General features: G+C 47.9%; 1 protein-coding gene across 4 annotated transcripts in view; it reads left to right on the forward strand.

Moving 5' to 3' along the window:
* The window catches only part of dock11 (dedicator of cytokinesis 11), a 90,612-nt gene that overhangs the window by 53,017 nt on the left and 14,453 nt on the right, over positions 1-23,142 (forward strand). For 3 of the 4 annotated variants that reach the window (XM_004567104.3, XM_004567103.3, XM_012923518.3), the window contains 7 exons: positions 11,598-11,780; positions 12,076-12,189; positions 14,021-14,236; positions 15,872-15,929; positions 16,580-16,686; positions 18,020-18,142; positions 21,319-21,432. In XM_004567104.3, coding sequence (XP_004567161.2) covers positions 11,598-11,780; positions 12,076-12,189; positions 14,021-14,236; positions 15,872-15,929; positions 16,580-16,686; positions 18,020-18,142; positions 21,319-21,432 — 915 coding nt within the window. The other variant, XM_076881957.1, reaches the window with a different exon arrangement.

Here is a 23,142-nt window from a genome sequence, read left to right on the forward strand (position 1 = left end):
GAGGCCGGACCAGACGAGGACTCGGAGGCCGGACCAGACGAGGACTCGGAGGGCGGACCAGACGAGGACTCGGAGGGCGGAGCTGCAGAGGCTGAGGCCGGACCAGGCGGAGCTGCAGAGGCTGAGGCCGGACCAGGCGGAGCTGCAGAGGCTGAGGCCGGACCAGGCGGAGCTGCAGAGGCTGAGGCCGGACCAGGCGGAGCTGCAGAGGCTGAGGCCGGACCAGGCGGAGCTGCAGAGGCTGAGGCCGGGCCAGGCGGAGCTGCAGAGGCTGAGGCCGGGCCAGGCGGAGCTGCAGAGGCTGAGGCCGGGCCAGGCGGAGCTGCAGAGGCTGAGGCCGGGCCAGGCGGAGCTGCAGAGGCAGAGGCCGGGCCAGGCGGAGCTGCAGAGGCAGAGGCCGGACCAGGCGGAGCTGCAGAGGCTGGACCAGGCGGAGCTGCAGAAGCACAGGCAGAGGCTGGCCCAGGCGGAGCAGCAGAAGCACAGGCAGAGGCTGGCCCAGGCGTAGCAGAAGCACAGGCAGAGGCTGGCCCAGGCGTAGCAGAAGCACAGGCAGAGGCTGGCCCAGGCGTAGCAGAAGCACAGGCAGAGGCTGGCCCAGGCGTAGCAGAAGCACAGGCAGAGGCTGGCCCAGGCGTAGCAGAAGCACAGGCAGAGGCTGGCCCAGGCGTAGCAGAAGCACAGGCAGAGGCTGGCCCAGGCGTAGCAGAAGCACAGGCAGAGGCTGGCCCAGGCGTAGCAGAAGCACAGGCAGAGGCTGGCCCAGGCGTAGCAGAAGCACAGGCAGAGGCTGGCCCAGGCGTAGCAGAAGCACAGGCAGAGGCTGGCCCAGGCGTAGCAGAAGCACAGGCAGAGGCTGGCCCAGGCGATGACGAAGACTCGGATGCAGCTGGACCAGGCGACGACGAGGCGGTCGCAGATGGCGGCTGGACAGGCTCCTCGGGCCCTCCAGCTGATGCGGCGTGAGGCTGAACGGGCCCCTCGGACCCTCCAGCGGCGACAGGAGGCTGAACGGGCCCCTCGGACCCTCCAGCGGCGACAGGAGGCTGAACGGGCCCCTCGGACCCTCCAGCGGCGACAGGAGGCTGAACGGGCCCCTCGGACCCTCCAGCGGAGACAGGAGGCTGAACGGGCCCCTCGGACCCTCCAGCGGAGACAAGGAGGTGCTGGCCGGGCTCACTGGAACCCCCAGCGGACGAGGTAGATGGCGGCGTGGGAGCCGCGGAGTCCTGGATGAGCTCATCCGAGCTTCCAGCAGGAGCTGATGTAGAGCCAGAGAGGTTTGGGACCCCTGGCTGAATGTTAAGCCGAACAGAAGACCGTATTGCTATCGGGGACTGGGCCAATGGTTCAGGTGCGAAGTGAGCTACTAGAGATGCGGATGAGAGTGGGAGCTGAGCTACTGATGGTGGTGAAGTAGATAACTGCACGGGAGACTGAACTGAGGGCGTCTGCACTGGCACAGGGGACTGAACTGATGTCTGTTGTAACGGAGGTGGTGAGAGTGGAGTAGGCAGTGGAGTTGATGACTTCACAGGAGAATGAACCAGAGGTGAGTGCACAGGAGACTGAGCTAGAGGTGGTAGTGATAGTTGAGGGGAAAGTGGAGCTGGTGATTGAGTGGATGACTGTGCTAAGGGATGCTGCACTGGGGACACTGGAGACTGCACTGGGGACACTGGAGACTGCACTGGGGACACTGGAGACTGCACTGGGGAAAGCAGAGCTGCAGGAGACTGCGCTAGAGACTGCAGTGATGGTTGTAGTGGAGGTGCAACGGGTGGAGGAGTGGCTGAAGTGGCTGTGGGTCGGGCGGCTAGTGGCTCAGCTACAGAGTATAGTAACGGCAGGGCTATGGGTTGAATGTCTGACTGAGTAGCAGCCTGAATGGCTGGGTGTAGTGATGGTTGGGGTGGAAGGGAAACAGGTGGTAGTGTGGATGACGGAACTAAGGGCGACTGAGTGGCAGACCGAACTGATGACTGAAGCGATGGTAGAGGTGAAAATGGAGCGTGTGGTGGAGTTAATGGCTGAACTGAGGGGGACACAGGAGACTGAACTGAGGGGGACACAGGAGACTGAACTGAGGGGGACACAGGAGACTGAACTGAGGGGGACACAGGAGACTGAACTGAGGGGGACACAGGAGACTGAACTGAGGGGGACACTGGAGACTGAACTGAGGGGGACACTGGAGACTGAGCTGTGAAGGGCTGCGAGGGAGCTAACTGAGCTGTGAAGGGCTGCGAGGGAGCTAACTGAGCTGTGAAGGGCTGCGAGGGAGCTAACTGAGCTGTGAAGGGCTGCGAGGGAGCTAACTGAGCTGTGAAGGGCTGCGAGGGAGCTAACTGAGCTGTGAAGGGCTGCGAGGGAGCTAACTGAGCTGTGAAGGGCTGCGAGGGAGCTAACTGAGCTGTGAAGGGCTGCGAGGGAGCTAACTGAGCTGTGAAGGGCTGCGAGGGAGCTAACTGAGCTGTGAAGGGCTGCGAGGGAGCTAACTGAGCTGTGAAGGGCTGCGAGGGAGCTAACTGAGCTGTGAAGGGCTGCGAGGGAGCTAACTGAGCTGTGAAGGGCTGCGAGGGAGCTAACTGAGCTGTGAAGGGCTGCGAGGGAGCTAACTGAGCTGTGAAGGGCTGCGAGGGAGCTAACTGAGCTGTGAAGGGCTGCGAGGGAGCTAACTGAGCTGTGAAGGGCTGCGAGGGAGCTAACTGAGCTGTGAAGGGCTGCGAGGGAGCTAACTGAGCTGTGAAGGGCTGCGAGGGAGCTAACTGAGCTGTGAAGGGCTGCGAGGGAGCTAACTGAGCTGTGAAGGGCTGCGAGGGAGCTAACTGAGCTGTGAAGGGCTGCGAGGGAGCTAACTGAGCTGTGAAGGGCTGCGAGGGAGCTAACTGAGCTGTGAAGGGCTGCGAGGGAGCTAACTGAGCTGTGAAGGGCTGCGAGGGAGCTAACTGAGCTGTGAAGGGCTGCGAGGGAGCTAACTGAGCTGTGAAGGGCTGCGAGGGAGCTAACTGAGCTGTGAAGGGCTGCGAGGGAGCTAACTGAGCTGTGAAGGGCTGCGAGGGAGCTAACTGAGCTGTGAAGGGCTGCGAGGGAGCTAACTGAGCTGTGAAGGGCTGCGAGGGAGCTAACTGAGCTGTGAAGGGCTGCGAGGGAGCTAACTGAGCTGTGAAGGGCTGCGAGGGAGCTAACTGAGCTGTGAAGGGCTGCGAGGGAGCTAACTGAGCTGTGAAGGGCTGCGAGGGAGCTAACTGAGCTGTGAAGGGCTGCGAGGGAGCTAACTGAGCTGTGAAGGGCTGCGAGGGAGCTAACTGAGCTGTGAAGGGCTGCGAGGGAGCTAACTGAGCTGTGAAGGGCTGCGAGGGAGCTAACTGAGCTGTGAAGGGCTGCGAGGGAGCTAACTGAGCTGTGAAGGGCTGCGAGGGAGCTAACTGAGCTGTGAAGGGCTGCGAGGGAGCTAACTGAGCTGTGAAGGGCTGCGAGGGAGCTAACTGAGCTGTGAAGGGCTGCGAGGGAGCTAACTGAGCTGTGAAGGGCTGCGAGGGAGCTAACTGAGCTGTGAAGGGCTGCGAGGGAGCTAACTGAGCTGTGAAGGGCTGCGAGGGAGCTAACTGAGCTGTGAAGGGCTGCGAGGGAGCTAACTGAGCTGTGAAGGGCTGCGAGGGAGCTAACTGAGCTGTGAAGGGCTGCGAGGGAGCTAACTGAGCTGTGAAGGGCTGCGAGGGAGCTAACTGAGCTGTGAAGGGCTGCGAGGGAGCTAACTGAGCTGTGAAGGGCTGCGAGGGAGCTAACTGAGCTGTGAAGGGCTGCGAGGGAGCTAACTGAGCTGTGAAGGGCTGCGAGGGAGCTAACTGAGCTGTGAAGGGCTGCGAGGGAGCTAACTGAGCTGTGAAGGGCTGCGAGGGAGCTAACTGAGCTGTGAAGGGCTGCGAGGGAGCTAACTGAGCTGTGAAGGGCTGCGAGGGAGCTAACTGAGCTGTGAAGGGCTGCGAGGGAGCTAACTGAGCTGTGAAGGGCTGCGAGGGAGCTAACTGAGCTGTGAAGGGCTGCGAGGGAGCTAACTGAGCTGTGAAGGGCTGCGAGGGAGCTAACTGAGCTGTGAAGGGCTGCGAGGGAGCTAACTGAGCTGTGAAGGGCTGCGAGGGAGCTAACTGAGCTGTGAAGGGCTGCGAGGGAGCTAACTGAGCTGTGAAGGGCTGCGAGGGAGCTAACTGAGCTGTGAAGGGCTGCGAGGGAGCTAACTGAGCTGTGAAGGGCTGCGAGGGAGCTAACTGAGCTGTGAAGGGCTGCGAGGGAGCTAACTGAGCTGTGAAGGGCTGCGAGGGAGCTAACTGAGCTGTGAAGGGCTGCGAGGGAGCTAACTGAGCTGTGAAGGGCTGCGAGGGAGCTAACTGAGCTGTGAAGGGCTGCGAGGGAGCTAACTGAGCTGTGAAGGGCTGCGAGGGAGCTAACTGAGCTGTGAAGGGCTGCGAGGGAGCTAACTGAGCTGTGAAGGGCTGCGAGGGAGCTAACTGAGCTGTGAAGGGCTGCGAGGGAGCTAACTGAGCTGTGAAGGGCTGCGAGGGAGCTAACTGAGCTGTGAAGGGCTGCGAGGGAGCTAACTGAGCTGTGAAGGGCTGCGAGGGAGCTAACTGAGCTGTGAAGGGCTGCGAGGGAGCTAACTGAGCTGTGAAGGGCTGCGAGGGAGCTAACTGAGCTGTGAAGGGCTGCGAGGGAGCTAACTGAGCTGTGAAGGGCTGCGAGGGAGCTAACTGAGCTGTGAAGGGCTGCGAGGGAGCTAACTGAGCTGTGAAGGGCTGCGAGGGAGCTAACTGAGCTGTGAAGGGCTGCGAGGGAGCTAACTGAGCTGTGAAGGGCTGCGAGGGAGCTAACTGAGCTGTGAAGGGCTGCGAGGGAGCTAACTGAGCTGTGAAGGGCTGCGAGGGAGCTAACTGAGCTGTGAAGGGCTGCGAGGGAGCTAACTGAGCTGTGAAGGGCTGCGAGGGAGCTAACTGAGCTGTGAAGGGCTGCGAGGGAGCTAACTGAGCTGTGAAGGGCTGCGAGGGAGCTAACTGAGCTGTGAAGGGCTGCGAGGGAGCTAACTGAGCTGTGAAGGGCTGCGAGGGAGCTAACTGAGCTGTGAAGGGCTGCGAGGGAGCTAACTGAGCTGTGAAGGGCTGCGAGGGAGCTAACTGAGCTGTGAAGGGCTGCGAGGGAGCTAACTGAGCTGTGAAGGGCTGCGAGGGAGCTAACTGAGCTGTGAAGGGCTGCGAGGGAGCTAACTGAGCTGTGAAGGGCTGCGAGGGAGCTAACTGAGCTGTGAAGGGCTGCGAGGGAGCTAACTGAGCTGTGAAGGGCTGCGAGGGAGCTAACTGAGCTGTGAAGGGCTGCGAGGGAGCTAACTGAGCTGTGAAGGGCTGCGAGGGAGCTAACTGAGCTGTGAAGGGCTGCGAGGGAGCTAACTGAGCTGTGAAGGGCTGCGAGGGAGCTAACTGAGCTGTGAAGGGCTGCGAGGGAGCTAACTGAGCTGTGAAGGGCTGCGAGGGAGCTAACTGAGCTGTGAAGGGCTGCGAGGGAGCTAACTGAGCTGTGAAGGGCTGCGAGGGAGCTAACTGAGCTGTGAAGGGCTGCGAGGGAGCTAACTGAGCTGTGAAGGGCTGCGAGGGAGCTAACTGAGCTGTGAAGGGCTGCGAGGGAGCTAACTGAGCTGTGAAGGGCTGCGAGGGAGCTAACTGAGCTGTGAAGGGCTGCGAGGGAGCTAACTGAGCTGTGAAGGGCTGCGAGGGAGCTAACTGAGCTGTGAAGGGCTGCGAGGGAGCTAACTGAGCTGTGAAGGGCTGCGAGGGAGCTAACTGAGCTGTGAAGGGCTGCGAGGGAGCTAACTGAGCTGTGAAGGGCTGCGAGGGAGCTAACTGAGCTGTGAAGGGCTGCGAGGGAGCTAACTGAGCTGTGAAGGGCTGCGAGGGAGCTAACTGAGCTGTGAAGGGCTGCGAGGGAGCTAACTGAGCTGTGAAGGGCTGCGAGGGAGCTAACTGAGCTGTGAAGGGCTGCGAGGGAGCTAACTGAGCTGTGAAGGGCTGCGAGGGAGCTAACTGAGCTGTGAAGGGCTGCGAGGGAGCTAACTGAGCTGTGAAGGGCTGCGAGGGAGCTAACTGAGCTGTGAAGGGCTGCGAGGGAGCTAACTGAGCTGTGAAGGGCTGCGAGGGAGCTAACTGAGCTGTGAAGGGCTGCGAGGGAGCTAACTGAGCTGTGAAGGGCTGCGAGGGAGCTAACTGAGCTGTGAAGGGCTGCGAGGGAGCTAACTGAGCTGTGAAGGGCTGCGAGGGAGCTAACTGAGCTGTGAAGGGCTGCGAGGGAGCTAACTGAGCTGTGAAGGGCTGCGAGGGAGCTAACTGAGCTGTGAAGGGCTGCGAGGGAGCTAACTGAGCTGTGAAGGGCTGCGAGGGAGCTAACTGAGCTGTGAAGGGCTGCGAGGGAGCTAACTGAGCTGTGAAGGGCTGCGAGGGAGCTAACTGAGCTGTGAAGGGCTGCGAGGGAGCTAACTGAGCTGTGAAGGGCTGCGAGGGAGCTAACTGAGCTGTGAAGGGCTGCGAGGGAGCTAACTGAGCTGTGAAGGGCTGCGAGGGAGCTAACTGAGCTGTGAAGGGCTGCGAGGGAGCTAACTGAGCTGTGAAGGGCTGCGAGGGAGCTAACTGAGCTGTGAAGGGCTGCGAGGGAGCTAACTGAGCTGTGAAGGGCTGCGAGGGAGCTAACTGAGCTGTGAAGGGCTGCGAGGGAGCTAACTGAGCTGTGAAGGGCTGCGAGGGAGCTAACTGAGCTGTGAAGGGCTGCGAGGGAGCTAACTGAGCTGTGAAGGGCTGCGAGGGAGCTAACTGAGCTGTGAAGGGCTGCGAGGGAGCTAACTGAGCTGTGAAGGGCTGCGAGGGAGCTAACTGAGCTGTGAAGGGCTGCGAGGGAGCTGACTGAGCTGTGAAGGGCTGCGAGGGAGCTGACTGAGCTGTGAAGGGCTGCGAGGGAGCTGACTGAGCTGTGAAGGGCTGCGAGGGAGCTGACTGAGCTGTGAAGGGCTGCGAGGGAGCTGACTGAGCTGTGAAGGGCTGCGAGGGAGCTGACTGAGCTGTGAAGGGCTGCGAGGGAGCTGACTGAGCTGTGAAGGGCTGCGAGGGAGCTGACTGAGCTGTGAAGGGCTGCGAGGGAGCTGACTGAGCTGTGAAGGGCTGCGAGGGAGCTGACTGAGCTGTGAAGGGCTGCGAGGGAGCTGACTGAGCTGTGAAGGGCTGCGAGGGAGCTGACTGAGCTGTGAAGGGCTGCGAGGGAGCTGACTGAGCTGTGAAGGGCTGCGAGGGAGCTGACTGAGCTGTGAAGGGCTGCGAGGGAGCTGACTGAGCTGTGAAGGGCTGCGAGGGAGCTGACTGAGCTGTGAAGGGCTGCGAGGGAGCTGACTGAGCTGTGAAGGGCTGCGAGGGAGCTGACTGAGCTGTGAAGGGCTGCGAGGGAGCTGACTGAGCTGTGAAGGGCTGCGAGGGAGCTGACTGAGCTGTGAAGGGCTGCGAGGGAGCTGACCGAGCTGGAAGTAGCTGCGAGGGAGCCGACTGAGCTTCTGGTAGCTGCACAGGCGATAAGCAGCTCGCATTGACATCCGCCACACAAAACACAGCCCCTGAATGAACAGTCATAATGTCTGGAAAAGACACAGAGTCCTCACTCACCACAGCAGGTGAATTAGAAGGCCGAATGTCCGGCTGTGGGGTGGCGCGTCGGCGGCGTGAATGCCGTTTTCTTCGGGAAGCCGGAGGTGCGGTGATGGAGGAAACCGGCAACGACGGAGAGATCACGGCCGGCTCCTCATCCTCCGACCACATTGCTGCGAGAAAAGCAGCGGGTGAGTGACAGTCAGAGTGGAGGGTGGATGGAGAGGAGTCCAGTGGCAGCAGCGTGGAAACGTTTCCTGATTGTGGCGGTCGCTGTTGCGGTATGACGAGCTCGCGAATTTGTACTGTCTCCTTGGCTTTCTGTAGATTGGACAGTAGGCCCGAAAATCCTGAGAGCTCGTGAAGATGGGGATTCCCCTTGAGAATTGCCTCGATGGCGTTTATCCCAATGGACATTGCTTTAATGTCCGAGGCGTGGGAAACTCGCTCCCACAGGCTGAAGATGCGGGCCAAATCGCTTTCCCGGGAGGAGCCTGCTGGGTCCATGTCTGGTGACGTCGTACTGTCAAGGCTCGGCTGTGTGGCAGGCAGGAGGAGGACCCAAAATGCAAAACTCACACACACGGGGATGAACTCAAAAAGCAGCTTTATTGCTGACCAAAGATAATAGGAGATACAAAACTAAACTGGGAAAAACTAACATAAAGCTCACCAGGAAACACGGGGGAATCACACACAGCATGAGGGACGACGTCACGCTGAACAGAGGGAGACGCAGACAGAAATACACAGAGGGTTAACGAGGAAAGTGGGAACACACGGGGAACACAGGTGACACTGATAATCATAACGAGACAGGGCGGGGTGAACTGAACATGACATGTACGGGCGTGAGAGTCACAAAGTAAACAGGAAGTGCACAGAGGTTCAGACAGGAGGAGAGAGAGAGCACGGGGAAAACACAGACATAACGGGCTGGGAAAACATGAAACAACCACAAAGGGAGACGAGGGCTCATAAATACATAGAGGGCACACAGGGGGAAGAGAGAGCACGGGGAGAACTTAGACATAATGGGCAGGGGAAACATGGAATAAAACATAAGGAGAGACGAGGGCTCACAGATACACAGAGGGGCACACAGGGGGTAAAAGCCATGAAGGGAAAACACTTAGGGAACAACACAACAGGGCAACTCAGAAAACATGGCCTAAGCAAGGAACAAAATACAAACATACAAGAAAACTAAGAACACTGGGCCAACATGGCCCAGGACCATGACACAAACTGTTAAAGGCACACGAGCGAGCCACAGTGCAGACGTTGTCCTTCATTAACACAAATGGTGGAGTGTGTGAATGCACGGCTGAAAGTAGTCCCCCAAAAAATAGTCTTTGCAACTTGTACTTTAATCTATTCTGTCTTTATTTCTACAAAGTGGTCTGTTTACACTAGTTTGTTTTGTAGAGATTTAGTGTTTACACAGAATAAAAGTAGCAAAAACCATCACTAGGTGTTTAAATGCTACTGTAGACATCTACTAAAGAGACATGATGTCTATTTAGTAACTGAGCAGTGCTGATACAGTTATTTTTGCAGCCAGACTTATTAGGTTGTGTTTGGTATGTTTGTGTGTGTGTGTGTGTTTCATTTTCTCTGCAAACACTCAAAAAGCTTAATTTAACTGAATTCAAATAAAACTTTGTAGGAGTGTGGAGTGAGGTCAGCTTAACAAGCCTTTAAAAGGTCTTCAAGGTCAGAAATTGTGTCAACATATGGAAAGTACTTTGTAAACATTTAAAGTATCACATTACATTGGATGTTTTTTCTGCTTTTTACTGTTTAAAAAGAACGAAGAAAACAAAATGAATATGTACAAAATCCAATACTATTCCCTTAAAAGTCCACACAGCCCCGGTAGTCAGCTCTCTTGGCGGAGGTTTGAGTGCTTGTGTTTCATTTCACAACACAAAAAACAAAAGTTTGTCTTTATTTGCTTTGGCGGTCGTCATTCATTTATTTTAAATGCTGGATGAAGATGTTATCACTATGAACGATGATCCCAAAGCTGTGAGCCCCTTCATTTCTGTTATAACAATAACTTACTTGCTTAACTGATGTGAACTTATCATAGATTGCAAGAGGCAAATATGCAAACATGGTTTTCACATAGGCAGAGCGGTGTCTCTGGGTTTTAGCCGCAGTTTTGTGTGGCTAAAAATCCACCACACAGACAAGCTGAGAACGGTCTGTTTGTCTGTTCTCAGCAGTCGACACACAGTCGCGTGTTTTTCTTCTTTCTTCTTTCAGTATTGGATCTTTCACACTCCAAACGGAAATGTCTTTACAAACTCAGTGATCTTTTGCTTTCTTCTGCACATCATGTTTATATATGTTGGAGGTAATAATGGAGCCTTCTCTGGCTCAATCTTGTGCTCCAACTGAGCGGTCAGATTCATCCAGGTATCGCACACATTTATCCACGCACGACACCTTCTAACAGAAGAGCTCGTCCTTGTATCAGAAACATATTGATTCTCCTTCAGCTGGCTTTCTTTGATCGGTTTCCATGTGGAACACATGCGTGAAACTTGTGCCGACTGTTATTTTAATCAGGGATTAGCCGCGCTCTCATCCGGTCTGCTTGTTTTTGATCCACTCATTTATGCTGCGTTTGGTAGAAATTAGGCCTTTGTTAGCAGACAAACAGAACTTTCCACTTCCAGATTTTTGCTATTGTGAGTATTGTGACTGCCTGAAAACTGGAGAAAGGTGATATGGGCAGCGAGGACTTTAACAGCAGCATTCTTTTGCAGTAAATAAAAAAATGTAGATAAACAGTTCAGATTTCCCCCCTCATTAGTTAGAGACAGAATATCAGTTTTTGTGACATTTTATTATTTATTTCGTCACAGGTTTATATTTGTAACTGCACTAGATTAAAACTCTTACCGGCAATCGTAATTCCTGGCAGCAGCGTGCCGTGTTTTCCTGTTAACAGCCAAACCTTTGCTGTTCTTGGCCACACAAACACTGGTAACAACATAGCGCATCGAGACTAATTCAAGTCTAAACACGACTCAAGACTTAGCTGGTACACAAGACTCATGAGGCAGGCATTGCAATAGTGTCCTTTAGTTCATCTTATATGTACTAGTTCAATTTATATGTACTAGTTTAAACCAGTCAGGGTCATTACAATGTGAAATAAGAACTAAAATGTTAACAGGTCCGTTTTTTGTTACTTCCTGACAATAAAATCACCACAAAAAAAAAACCCAAGCAAAACTTTGCAATAACCTTTTAACGCCAAGTGTATCATGTTTGATACACAGATTGATGATGCAGATGTTTTCTAGACCTTTGATTTCCCCCCAAAACCTGAATAAATTTGACGTTTTACGATGTTTTGATTGAAACGTGCTGATGCCATCCTGCTTATTTTTAACAGCACCCTAATGTCTGACCTTTGACCTATGACGTCGAAGGATTATTTACCAGAGAAGCGTCTTTTCTTATCTCCTTTACCCAGTTGTCGTGCAACTCTCTCCATGCAGTTTCATGTTATTACTCAATATGGTTTCTTGAAATTTTTTTCAAGGTGAACTTTGACCTTGAGTGCTAACAATGAAGGTCAAATGCTTAGCCAACCTAGGTACTTAGCCCAGGAGGTCTACTATGTTTTTGTGAAGTTTGAAGATGATCCATAAAAAATTGTGGGTAATATAAAGTTTTTTATTTTTTATTTTATTTTTTAGTTATTTTTTGTGGTTTTATTTTTATTTTCAGCCAAATCTAAATGGACTTATTATTAGTATCTACCATAACACAAAGTTTTAATGTGATATCTTCACTGTGTATCAAGTGATTTATCGTTTTCCTGCTGTCTTTCCTACACACTCACTCTATTTTCTAACTCCAGCCCTGTCCTGAATCTGTCTTTAATACACTAACCCGTTGTCCCGCCAGTTCCCTTCGGTGCTGTTCAAGGGTCGCGTGACGCTGTGCGAGGCTCTGTGCTGCGAGGTGCTCAAGTGCTGCGTCTCCAAGCTGGCCTCTCTGCGGGCCGAGGCGTCGGCCCTGCTCTACCTGCTCATGAGGAACAACTACGAGTACACCAAGAGGAAAACCTTCCTACGCACACACCTGCAGGTAAAGTGTTAATGTTGACAACTGTTGACGTTCAGCACTCGGTTTTCTTTTCTCCAAGCACGCTCCTCTGAGCAATTCACGTGCAGTAAGGGAGGAGAAGAATGTAAAGCGTGTAAGAATGTAAAGCGTGTTTAATTGCAGACGGTCTGCTGAGTTTCTCTTTCTGTTGTCTCGCAGTGATTAGTGCACATACTATTTACTGGATCGTGTGTGCATTTCCTCCTTTCATTTTCATCTTTCTCCGTGCCCACTGCCCCACCCCCTCCACCTTCCCCTGCTTTTCTTTCCCGAGTAGATCATCATTGCAGTAAGCCAGCTGATTTCTGACGTGGCGCTGACCGGAAGTTCACGCTTCCAGGAGTCTCTCTCCATCATCAACAACTTTGCAAACAGCGACAAGGCCATGAAGGTATTGTGGAAGTCTAGACAACCAATCACAGCTGGCACCAACAAACATTCATTGTTACCATTATTCACTGAGGAGTTTCCAGGTGGATGTATTGTAAAATCAATCTGTAGATTGATCTAAATCCACACTTTCTTCATAGATGATAATAATCAGCGAATGAGCTTTATTTTTATGCTCTTTTCGTGTAAATGAAGTGTCACAACAAGTCGTTACTCATTGCTTCATGATTTTTTCACTATAATTCACCATTTTTCTGTAGTACACACAAAGCACGGTGCTTCACTTCACTTATCAGGACAGAATGTGATGATTAGGAAATCCCGAGGTATTAGTGTTATAATTCAAAAACAGTAATTATAGTATTAAAGTATTAAAGATGTTATGACTTGGGTTTTTTTTTAACTTGTTAATCAGGATTCAGACAGTCTAGTTAGCAGTGGATGATTAACCACCAAAGTATCTCTGTTTTTGTCATGAGTTGTTTGGAAGAGACTGTGAATTAGCCTTCGACGATCTTCGATGACCTGAAGGTTAATCGAGCCTGACTTAACCTTCAGGTTGTTCCTGCTTCGTTTCTCTTGTTCTTTCATGAGCGATTGAAGGGAGCAAGTTTCGCTCCCCTTGTTGTTTCTTTGTGTTCTTAAGAGCAGCCACACAATCACACTTGTGAAACATTACTCCTCATGGGAATTTGAATCATTGCTTGAGTGATGTAATTTGGTTAAACAGTAAATACCGCTCAGGAGGTTTAGATGACAGATTCAAGTTACTGCTAGGACTACTAGTGTGAAGTATGGCGCAGTGTTTTAAGGCGTATAGTATTTACTGATTAACTTAGCAGAACAAAGTGACGATGAGAATAAAAAGTTTACGTTTCAATAATGGCAAATGTAATCTAGCACAAATAAGAGGTCACAAACAACCAGCTTGTTGAGAAACTGACTGGACTCTGCAGCATCATGAAGCTTGCTGGAGACTTGGATTCATCTGGATACATTTCACACCTCACACGGACTCTAACAATCACCCAGAAAAAATGCTGCTTTACCACGGACAAGTCCATAATAGATGAGCTGGCGTTGCTGTGCCACTTGCGTAACTCGGTGATATTCTTCCTCCACGCAGTGTCATACAACAGTTGGTTAATAATGACTAAATGATGACTCTGATTTGCTCTGACTAGCTGGTGATCTGGTGTTGTTCCCCCCTCCGGCATTTCAAACAAATTGGCCTTCATGGCAACTATCAAAGATGCAAATTCCGACAAGTTTTGGCTCAACTTGCTCTTAATTGCTCGGCAAAAACGCTTTCGTGCGATTCCTGTAAATAGCTTCCTCCCCAGATACGATGCTCTGAAAAGGAAACAAATACACAGGAAGCACAGGCAGCAGCAAAAGCTACTGCATTCACACCTGTAGTCACTAAATTGTCTCTGTGCATTGCTGTTGAGTAAACCCCAATATTAGTATTTTAATGCAGAGTAAATCTGGTCCTACGTCTCTTGCACCTTCTTGTGGGTAGGACCTTACATAACGAGCCAACCATATGCATAGGTAAGATTGTAATGTAATGTAACTGTAATGTAACAAAGCAGTAACACACATAAAATGAAGGCTGGAACACAATATGGATGACCTGCATGTTGTCTTCTGTCGCTCCTATCAGAATAAGAGCCTTTTTTTAGAAGATTAGAAAGTCATCCCCCACACTGCACTTAAAACGTTTAAAGGAGTTAATTTTAGTCTAGCAGCAGGATGCAGGCCACATCTGAAGCTCCTGTTTCCTCCTAGATTTGTTCCCTTTTTAACCAGTGTCTGTATGTTTGCTGCAGTCCACAGCTTTCCCCTCAGAAGTGAAGGGTCTGACCAAGCGGATCCGCACAGTTCTGATGGCTACAGCCCAGATGCGAGAGCATGAAAAAGATCCTGAAATGCTGCTGGACCTCCAGTACAGCCTGGCCCGGTCCTACGCCAGCACCCCTGAGCTGAGGCGGACCTGGTTGGACAGCATGGCCAGAGCGCACCTCAAAAATGGAGATTTGTCAGAGGTATGAACAGGAAGACTGTGAGTGATTCTGACGTCTGTGTCTCTCCCTTTTTAGTCATTATCTTTGTATTGTTACAGTCATGTGGATAGCGGTCTGTAGGAGAATAACGCGGACAGGCAGGTTGTGTTGTTTGACCAGACATCTTTGATCGCACATCAATCACATTCACGCTGTCTGGTACACAGACAATGAGACCTGCAGAATTAGTCCTGCAGGCCATGTTTTCCTTTCTCAGCTGCAGTGGTGTTCAAGTTAATCCAAGATGCTGTCATTTCAAACTGGACACTGTAATATCTATAGGCCCAGCTCAACATGTATTTGAGTATTTTCAGCATTTAGTATTTTTATTGTTATTAAATGAAACTTTAAACGTACAAGTCCACTTACTTTTTGTCCCCTTTTCTTTTGTTTTTGTGTTTTTGGTGATGCTGCAGCAAAAGGTTATTCAGGGTGACTAAGAAACAAAACTGAATGCTGCATCCTCTGCCAAATGAAACTCAAATGAAAATTTTCATATTAATACCGTGAATGCATCCAGTCCCGATGTTGTACAAGGAAACGCTTGGTCAGGATTAGATCATGGGAAAGCGAGTTCAAAGGTGAAGACTGATATAGAACTTGACCCTGGGTCGTGCAGCTGATGCGCTGTTAAGTGCAGGTCAAGTGTATTTATTTGGTTATTTAAAAGTTGATATTTATATAAGGACTTTTCTCAAAGGATTTTTCAAACTTTTCAGTATAAAGTGAGCCAGTTAATTTAAACACTCCAGAGGGATTGTAACATTAGATCTGTTTTTATCTCTGCCAACGAGGTTTTTGGTAGCGTTGTGTGCGTGTGTTCTGGACTTTGTAGGTGTGTGGACAGCGGTCAAATTAGCGATGCAGTTTAGCAGACATCGAGGTGTTCAAGGTCAGCTCAGTGATTTATTGATTTATTATTGATGTGAGGGTCAACATGATAATAATTCTATGTAGAGCTGCTATTCTTTTTATTTGCAACATATAGGCGTAGAATTATCGTGTTAGCTTATTGTGGCCTTGTTACATACATTACAGTAACAGGTTATAACAGTTTAAATACACATTTATGTGCAGTGTTCCTGAATACGTTTTTTGTACTTGATGTTTATTACTAAATATTTAAATAATGAATTGAATGCTGCACATGTAGCCACACAAAAACTAATTACACGTCAAATCATGTCAAGTTTATCCACATGGGTTTCAACAGGATGAACATTTTTATGTACAATTAAATGAGTGAAGTGAAAAGAACTGCTGAGCTTTTCAGCTACTGTCTATTCCACATCACGTCTCTTCCTGTGGAGAAACATATTGGGTTATGCTTCAGTAAAGGATAAGAGAAAGTCAAAAATGGCTTTCATGCCTTACAGCTATTTCGCACAGTCTGAGAAGACAGTTTCGTTTCAGTGGTAGGTGTGGCTGTAGATATCTGCCTGAATGACTGAACACAAAAAAGTCATTAAATGCAGCCTCGAAAATCATGTGTAATGATGTTATGTTGCTTGAAATATTATTGAGCAATTGCCAGCTGCATTTAAACAGTGTGCTCTGGTGTTAAAAAGTTTTTTTTCAGTGTGTTCTGTTCATGATGGCCTCTTCTTGTCTCCACAGGCTGCGATGTGTTATGTTCACGTGGCTGCGCTGGTTGCGGAATACCTGAACAGAAAAAGTAAGGTCTCCCGCCCTTCTGTACACAAGAAATACTTTGATCCTTCTTGGCATTGTGTGCCTAGTGTAACTGATCTGCTAGAAACTCGTGAAGCAGCCTTTGCTGTGGACCTCCTGGTGATATACTTGGCAGTTTGTTTGTGGCTCGCTGTTGTCACAATGTGCAAACACTCCACAGCACAGTGGAGTCGCAAAAGCAAATTCTCACAATGCCGTATGTTATTTTTTTAGGTTATCCTTATCTTATGCAAAACTGGCTGTAAGTCTCTGTAATCCGCCAAACAAATGTGTGGTGGATATGCTGACAACAGTTGGTAGACGACAAAGCTTATCTCTGAAAATTTGTTTAGGTTTTAGTCCAGCGGTACGTATGAACTGAAGCTACCTTCCATCAGGTAGATTAACTATCACCAGGCAGTTACAGCATGTTGGGAATCGAAGAATATCCACCTTTCATGTGTTTCATTTGGTTGTGGGTCACACCTATCTGGATTTTCGTGAGTTCTCAGTGTCACAAAAACACCTGCCACACCTGCTGGGGGAAATAAATAAATAAATAAATAGAAATGTGTTTTGTAGAAAATGTTCTAGTGGAGATTTTTGTGAAACATTTTTTGTTTTCCTCACTCATCTTTGCTGTTTGCTTACCAGAGTTGTTCCCCAGCGGCTTGGCAGCTTTCAAGAAAATCACCTTTAACATCGACGAGGAAGCTGCCATGAAGGAAGACGCCGGCATGCAGGATGTCTATTACACTGAGGTGTGGCACCTGTTCAGGAAAAATGCTTATTTAAGATTTTCTGAAGATATAGAGATCGACCCGACAACCCAGTTAAACAGTCGTTTTACCTCAAATCAAACAGAAACAAAAATAAACTGCTTATTTGTCACTGAATTTTGTACTTGGATTTATGTTTCTCAAGCAAAGCATCAAAAATCTGTTTGGCCATCTCTACTGTAGAGTGTTTGTTAAAGAGGACCCACTGTGCTCAACACAAATTTGGATTCAACCCTTTCATGCATGAATTATAACGACCTCAATCAGGATTTCTTTTCTTAAGTATTTTTATTCGTCTTTAGGCATGAAAAACATTTTTCAAAGAGTTTTTTACATGTCCACTGGCTGACCAGTGGGTTGCTGGGTATGGAGTGACAGGTTCTTATGATACACGCCGGGTTACAGGTAGAAATCCAGTAGAATGATGCTCCCGCTGATTTAAGTAAAACCAACATACATGTGTAGATTCATTCCAAATGGTTCTCATGTTTCCGATCTCGTAATATAGGGACGTATTAGGTGCCCGGAAGTGTGATATACCAACGATTTGTCACCTAGCGTAAAATGTTACGCTATGAGAGTGAGAACGTGTTAGGAGTGACACATCAGTGTCCATTGTACTGGCTTATGTGCGAGTATACCATCAACACTGACACAAATACCAGAAAACAGCCTTTGAATAGCTGTAGTGACCACTACGGGTTAAAGGGTTAAAACTGTGAATTCAGTTTATTAATCTAATAAAAAACAACATAATTTTTAGTTTTAGATTTCTAAAATATTTGGAGTTTTCTTGTTTTTATAACAAATGGGGTTTCCTAATCAGTGTGTTCAGCACCGTTACAGTGGTGGATACTTATATTAGACCTTTCAAATAATACGATGAGCAGTTATAAGACATTTTTAGGATCCAAATGTTTCAGCACCGAAGATGTGAAGACGTGTCAGACTGAATAGGCTACTGTCATGGGAAGAGTCAACATTCACAAACAGGTGTTAAAAATAATAAGACTTCTAGCAGGAGCAGCTAAACTTAAATTTTAATTTAATTTTAATTTGGTCATGTTACATATGCAACACTGGCTGTGAGAGTGAACCATCTAGGAAAAACTTGGTCCAAGGGGGAGGAGCCTAATTGGCTTGTTTCAGACAGAGAATGAACTGAGGGGCTGCCCCAAGGCTCAGTACAAACTGTAAATGATGCAAAGCTACTCTACCAGAGTCCACAAATAAAAGAGGAAATGAGCATAATGGGTCCCGTTTTATGAATCAGTGTTAACATTTTAAGGACATTTCTTTTTCTGCCATTGTTTAGGAAGTGTTGGTGGAACACCTCGAGGTCTGCGTGGACGCGCTGTGGAAAGCTGAGCGCTACGAAGTCATCACACACATCGCCAAACTTGTTATCCCCATTTATGAGAAGCGCCACGAATATGAGGTAGCGTGACATCATCCTTACACGCATCCGTCGTGCATAAGGCTGTGTTCCTGTGAGTGTCAGGAAATGGCCTGCATTTACAGAAGTGTCCTCTTTCACATGAAGTTCTCAGTAACTTTACCTGCACAGCGGGACGTCATTTCATCCCTTCACAGTGCATATTTTCACTTTGCGCACCTTCTCACCCTGTAAGAATTTGTGGTTGATGATTATTTCGGTTTGACAAATGCAGCTTTAGTGGATTTGGAGGGTTACTCTGGGAGTCATGAAAGTGGCTCTCTGAAGACCTGCCACGGAGAGTTTCAGTTTAAAATCAGCCAGAAATGACACCTTTTCATAAGCGTGTTCTAAGTGTGATATCAAACTGCGCAAAACTGCAAATGACTTCAATGCAAACAAGACTTCAATGCAAACTGTGCATCGCAGGGTTACTGGAACTTGCATGTGATCATTTAATGATGCAGAAAATGCCTAAATGTTGTTATAGGTGATTCTAATCTGCTGTAAAGGAATTTCAGCTGCTAGAACTTAGAAGCAAAGTTCCCTCTAATTTTTCACGTGTCTGAGCGAACACACAAACCTCCTGAGCGATCCCTTTGACCACTGTGAGCGACGTCAGACGTGTGCACTGTGGTCACGCCGGCATCGAATCCATCCAAGTTACATGGTTTATTAAAATAATCAAATTAGAGCATTTACATTTATGTTAGACTACTTTTAATTAACTGCTTTAGCCCACTTACCATGAAAATTTAAAAAATCTTGTTCATGACCTAGTATTCCAATATGTTAACACTATTGGAAGCAAAAATAACTTGAACTCCAATTTCGAAAACACAACTTCTTTTTTTTATATATATATATAAAGCTCTGGCTTGTATTATGAGTCTGTGTGAGTGTCCTGTAACTCTCTGTCTGCAAAATACAGTAAATAATGACCAATGTTGGGCAATTAATTATATAGTTACTTCTTCAAAAAAGTAACTCAGTTTGGCAAACAAAGTTTTTTGCAGCTATTTTTTTAAATGCAGCCAAGGCGTTTTTAAATAAACATTTCAAACTATTTATAGAACAATCAGCTGTTCTGCATCAAATCTGATGCCACACAAATTATTTGTGCCACTCCAAAAAATTATTTCTGTCCACTATGAGATAAAGGAGAACAACAGCCTGATGCAGGCCTGACAACAGGAGATGTATCACTCTGGAGTTTGTTTTTGCTCACAGGTGGAGAGTGCTTTTGAGCCTTTTTTTTTTTTAACGCCGATTTAATCGTTTCTTCCCGCAGTAAATATAAACAACCAGTATTCAGGAAGAAAACCAAACATTGCATTTTTTTTATCACAACTCTGGTTTTACGTGGCCGATCAACACAATTTAAAAACATTTTCCCTCAATTGTTCCGTCTGTCCTGCTCACATCTCCAATGGTTGTACACGTTGTCATTAACGTCGCTTCACTCCACATCAGCCACGCCGCTTTGCCAGCTAAAACACTGGTGTCGGCACATAAGGACGCTGTCATAGGTTGTCAACGACCTTGATTGGCTGCGTATATACGGTAGGCATTATTGGCTGGACTATGGGATAAGGTGGCATCGTTCTAATCCCATATGGGAGCAGCCAGTCACTCACTAACACTGCAATACAGCATTGTTAAAGTTTTAATTTTAATTTCAATTCAGGTTAGATTTTTTTTGTGCGCAACGCAGACTTTCTGTGCGCAGCTTAGAGGGAACATTGCTTAGAAGGCATACCAAGGATACCTGTTTTATTGGTGACCTTTAATCTCTGATCAGAAACAAATATCAGCGCTTTGATAATAAACCCAAGCTTCAGTGATTTACAAGTTTGCCACAGTTTGAGGTGACACAGATCTCTTCGGGGTCGTGGCAGGAAGGGAATCTGGCACAAAAATAAGTGGCAGCTGCCTGCTGTGATGACCCCTTGTGACTAAGAAAGCTGCCATAAATAACTATAACAAAAAGAAACTTTTTATTTATTTTAAATCTCATGTTTAACAATTTCCTGCTGCGTTAACCTCTTGTCTTGCTTGCAACAGTGTTGCATTTCACTGTTATATTTATCTTCTCTGTCGATTTTTACCACCAGTTCATCATCATCATCATCTGATAACGTCTCTGACTGGAGCAGGCGGCACTAATAGGGATCATTTTGTGCAGAAGAAGAGTCATATGATGCATGAAACATCTCCTTTTACTTCAGTGCGCACCAGTCTGAAGCATTGAATGGTAGAGGACTGTGAGCGCTCACCGAAACGTTCCTGTGTGTTTAAAAACTTCAAGAAAAACAATTAAAAAATGCAGGAAGCATCTTGAGTTTGAAATCAGAGATGTCAGCATTACAATCCCGAGGAGCCACTGGCACTGGTGTTTGTGTTAGATTATTTACTGCTTCATAACTTCATTTCAGTCTGTCAAATACCAATTTGACCTTTCAAAACGCCCAGTGTTACACTTTCTCTCACGAGTATATCTGGTTATATTTTGTGCTTTTAGCAGCTCTTTGCTCTGAATGGAGGAGGTCTTTCGCGGCATTTCATCCCACTCTTTTCCTCTTTTTTTTTAAGTACCTGCTTAACCGGTTCCGTCATATCTTTACTGTGCTCCACTGCGGCAACATGTTGTAACAGCATTGAAAAACAGCATGAACCAAATGTCAAAATGACAATGTGTGCAGTGCGTTGGCTCCTGCACTGGATGTGTGTGCGGCTCAGAAATAGCAATGCCTTCTTGGCACCGTTAGTCTACTGGGGGCTGTGCTGGAACAAGTCTGATCCACAGACGTTCCAGTACTTAACCTACATCAGGGATGAGCGGCTAACCAAATACAACAGGACAACATGACTGGTGTCCAGAGTCCATGCCCAGGGAGGTCATGGTTGGCGTCACACGATGTAGCAGCGACATGTTTGGCAGAGCTGTCATAATATTTTGGTTTGTCTTGATATACAGAATTGCTTCTTTGAGCCGTGGGTTTGCAGTTTTGTTTTTTTTCTGTATACAAAAACAAATAGACTTTAATTCGTGTGTGTTTTGCCGAGTTGCATAACTCAAATTCCTGTGCCGGCTTTGTGTGTACGGCCCACTTGCTGCGATAAACAAACAATCGCTAACAACAGGCGAGCTCTGATGGCATCTGTTCTACTTTTTCCAGAAACTAAGCCGACTGTACGAAACTCTGCACAGAGCGTACAATAAGATCATGGAGGTGATCCAGTCGGGCCGCAGGCTGCTCGGGACCTATTTCAGAGTGGCCTTTTATGGACAGGTGAGGTCAACAAGCAGCTTCTGAAAGCACCCACACACTCACGAAGACTGTGTGAAATGTAAATGTTGAGTGTATACGGGGCCTGGTGATGATTCAAATAATATAAATAACAGTACTAATAGTCTTGTCACCTCTTTGCTCACTTACAAAGAGGTGAAGAGTCGTCTCTAGTTTCTGTGGGCGTTTACATGTTAATGGAGAGAGACCAAAATCACAGAAAAAAACACATTATCGATTTGCATGTCACTGAAGGACATAAACATTTGATCCCCTGCAACACAGAATTCTGGCTCCCACCGCAGATTGGCTGTGTGCCCGCAGGTTGCAATCAGTAGTCACTCATTCAGTCAGTCAGTCAGTCACAGATGCTCCGGATCTCACATAGTAATGCGTCTCTTCCAGTCTAACCTCTCCACGACCTTGGGCAAGACCAAAGATGTGTCAAAGGACGTCAGGGACACGACTGTAGAATAAAATGCTGACATCCAAATTAATTTCTCACTTCTTTAGTTGATATTCTGTCTCTCTCCTTTAAAATGAAACTACCATAAAAATTAGCCGCTGTTCATTTCTTTGTAAATGAGCAAACTTGCAATTTAGGCAGGGATCAAATAATTATTTCCCCCACTGGGAGTCCTCAGACTTATGTGTGAAACTTTGCTATTTTTGGTCATTCTCGCCTGTTAGGTTTATTAGTGGCTACTTCTGGCTTCTTTGCATGTTTAAGCTAACAGCTATGTTATCGTTGGCTGGGAAGCCAATGATGTATCAGATATTCATTTCTTCTGTTCTGACACCATCCCAGTTGGGTTAGATAGATAGAGCTTCCTCAAAAGTGTCCATGTTATGCTTTTCTCTATTAGGCAAAAGAAGAGTTGTTTCATGTGTCAGAGGTTTCAAATATCTATTTACTCAAACTACAAAAGCAGGCAGTTAGCAGGAACAGCACGCCTGCTAATTTGTCTGTGCTCATGTGCAGGAGAGCAAACAGGAAGAAATTACAAGCTGTACAAATCTCTTTGATGGACATTTCAGCATTGCAGTTATATAAATACAAAGCAGGATGTTCCGTGTTTTTTTATTTGAATGAAGCTGTCATGTTCCAGCCAGTCCATATAAGGAAAAAGACGTTATGCTTTTCAACGTAAAAGACGTAAATTGTTCGATGGGAGATAATTAGGCCTTGAAATGCTTCTCCTTATTTCTAGGGTAGTCAGACATTATTGTGTGTTCACTTTTCTGGGAAAATGTCTCAAATTCAGACTTTAACCCTGGTCTGCGAACTACTAAGCTAAATGTTCTGCTTCAGACAGTTTGTTCCCTCTTGGCTTTATATGATGTCTTTAATATGGCAATCTGTGAGCACAGAAGCCCCACCCTCCTGCTGCCTAGTCTTTCTATTTATGTGAGGACAGCCAATCAGCCAATCAGACATTTGGCTTGAAGGAAGAGGAACCAAAAAGTACTTTTTCCGAAGAATAAATGAGGCAAAGTTGAAGGTAACTGAGGATTATTTAGAACTGTGAATCAGTTTCTCAACTTTGCTTTGTGTGATTCAAAGCTGTGAGTAAAAACAGTCACCTACACAATCTTAAATTATAACGGTTAGAAAGTGACTATAGGCAAGATTTGAGGAAGTTTGAGGAAAATAAAGCAAACATGTACAATGTGACATCCTTCAGCATGCGCCATGTGGTCTGTGACTGCATC

The sequence above is a fragment of the Maylandia zebra genome, linkage group LG3 (assembly GCF_041146795.1).
Source record: "Maylandia zebra isolate NMK-2024a linkage group LG3, Mzebra_GT3a, whole genome shotgun sequence".
Classification (NCBI taxonomy): Eukaryota; Metazoa; Chordata; class Actinopteri; order Cichliformes; family Cichlidae; genus Maylandia; species Maylandia zebra.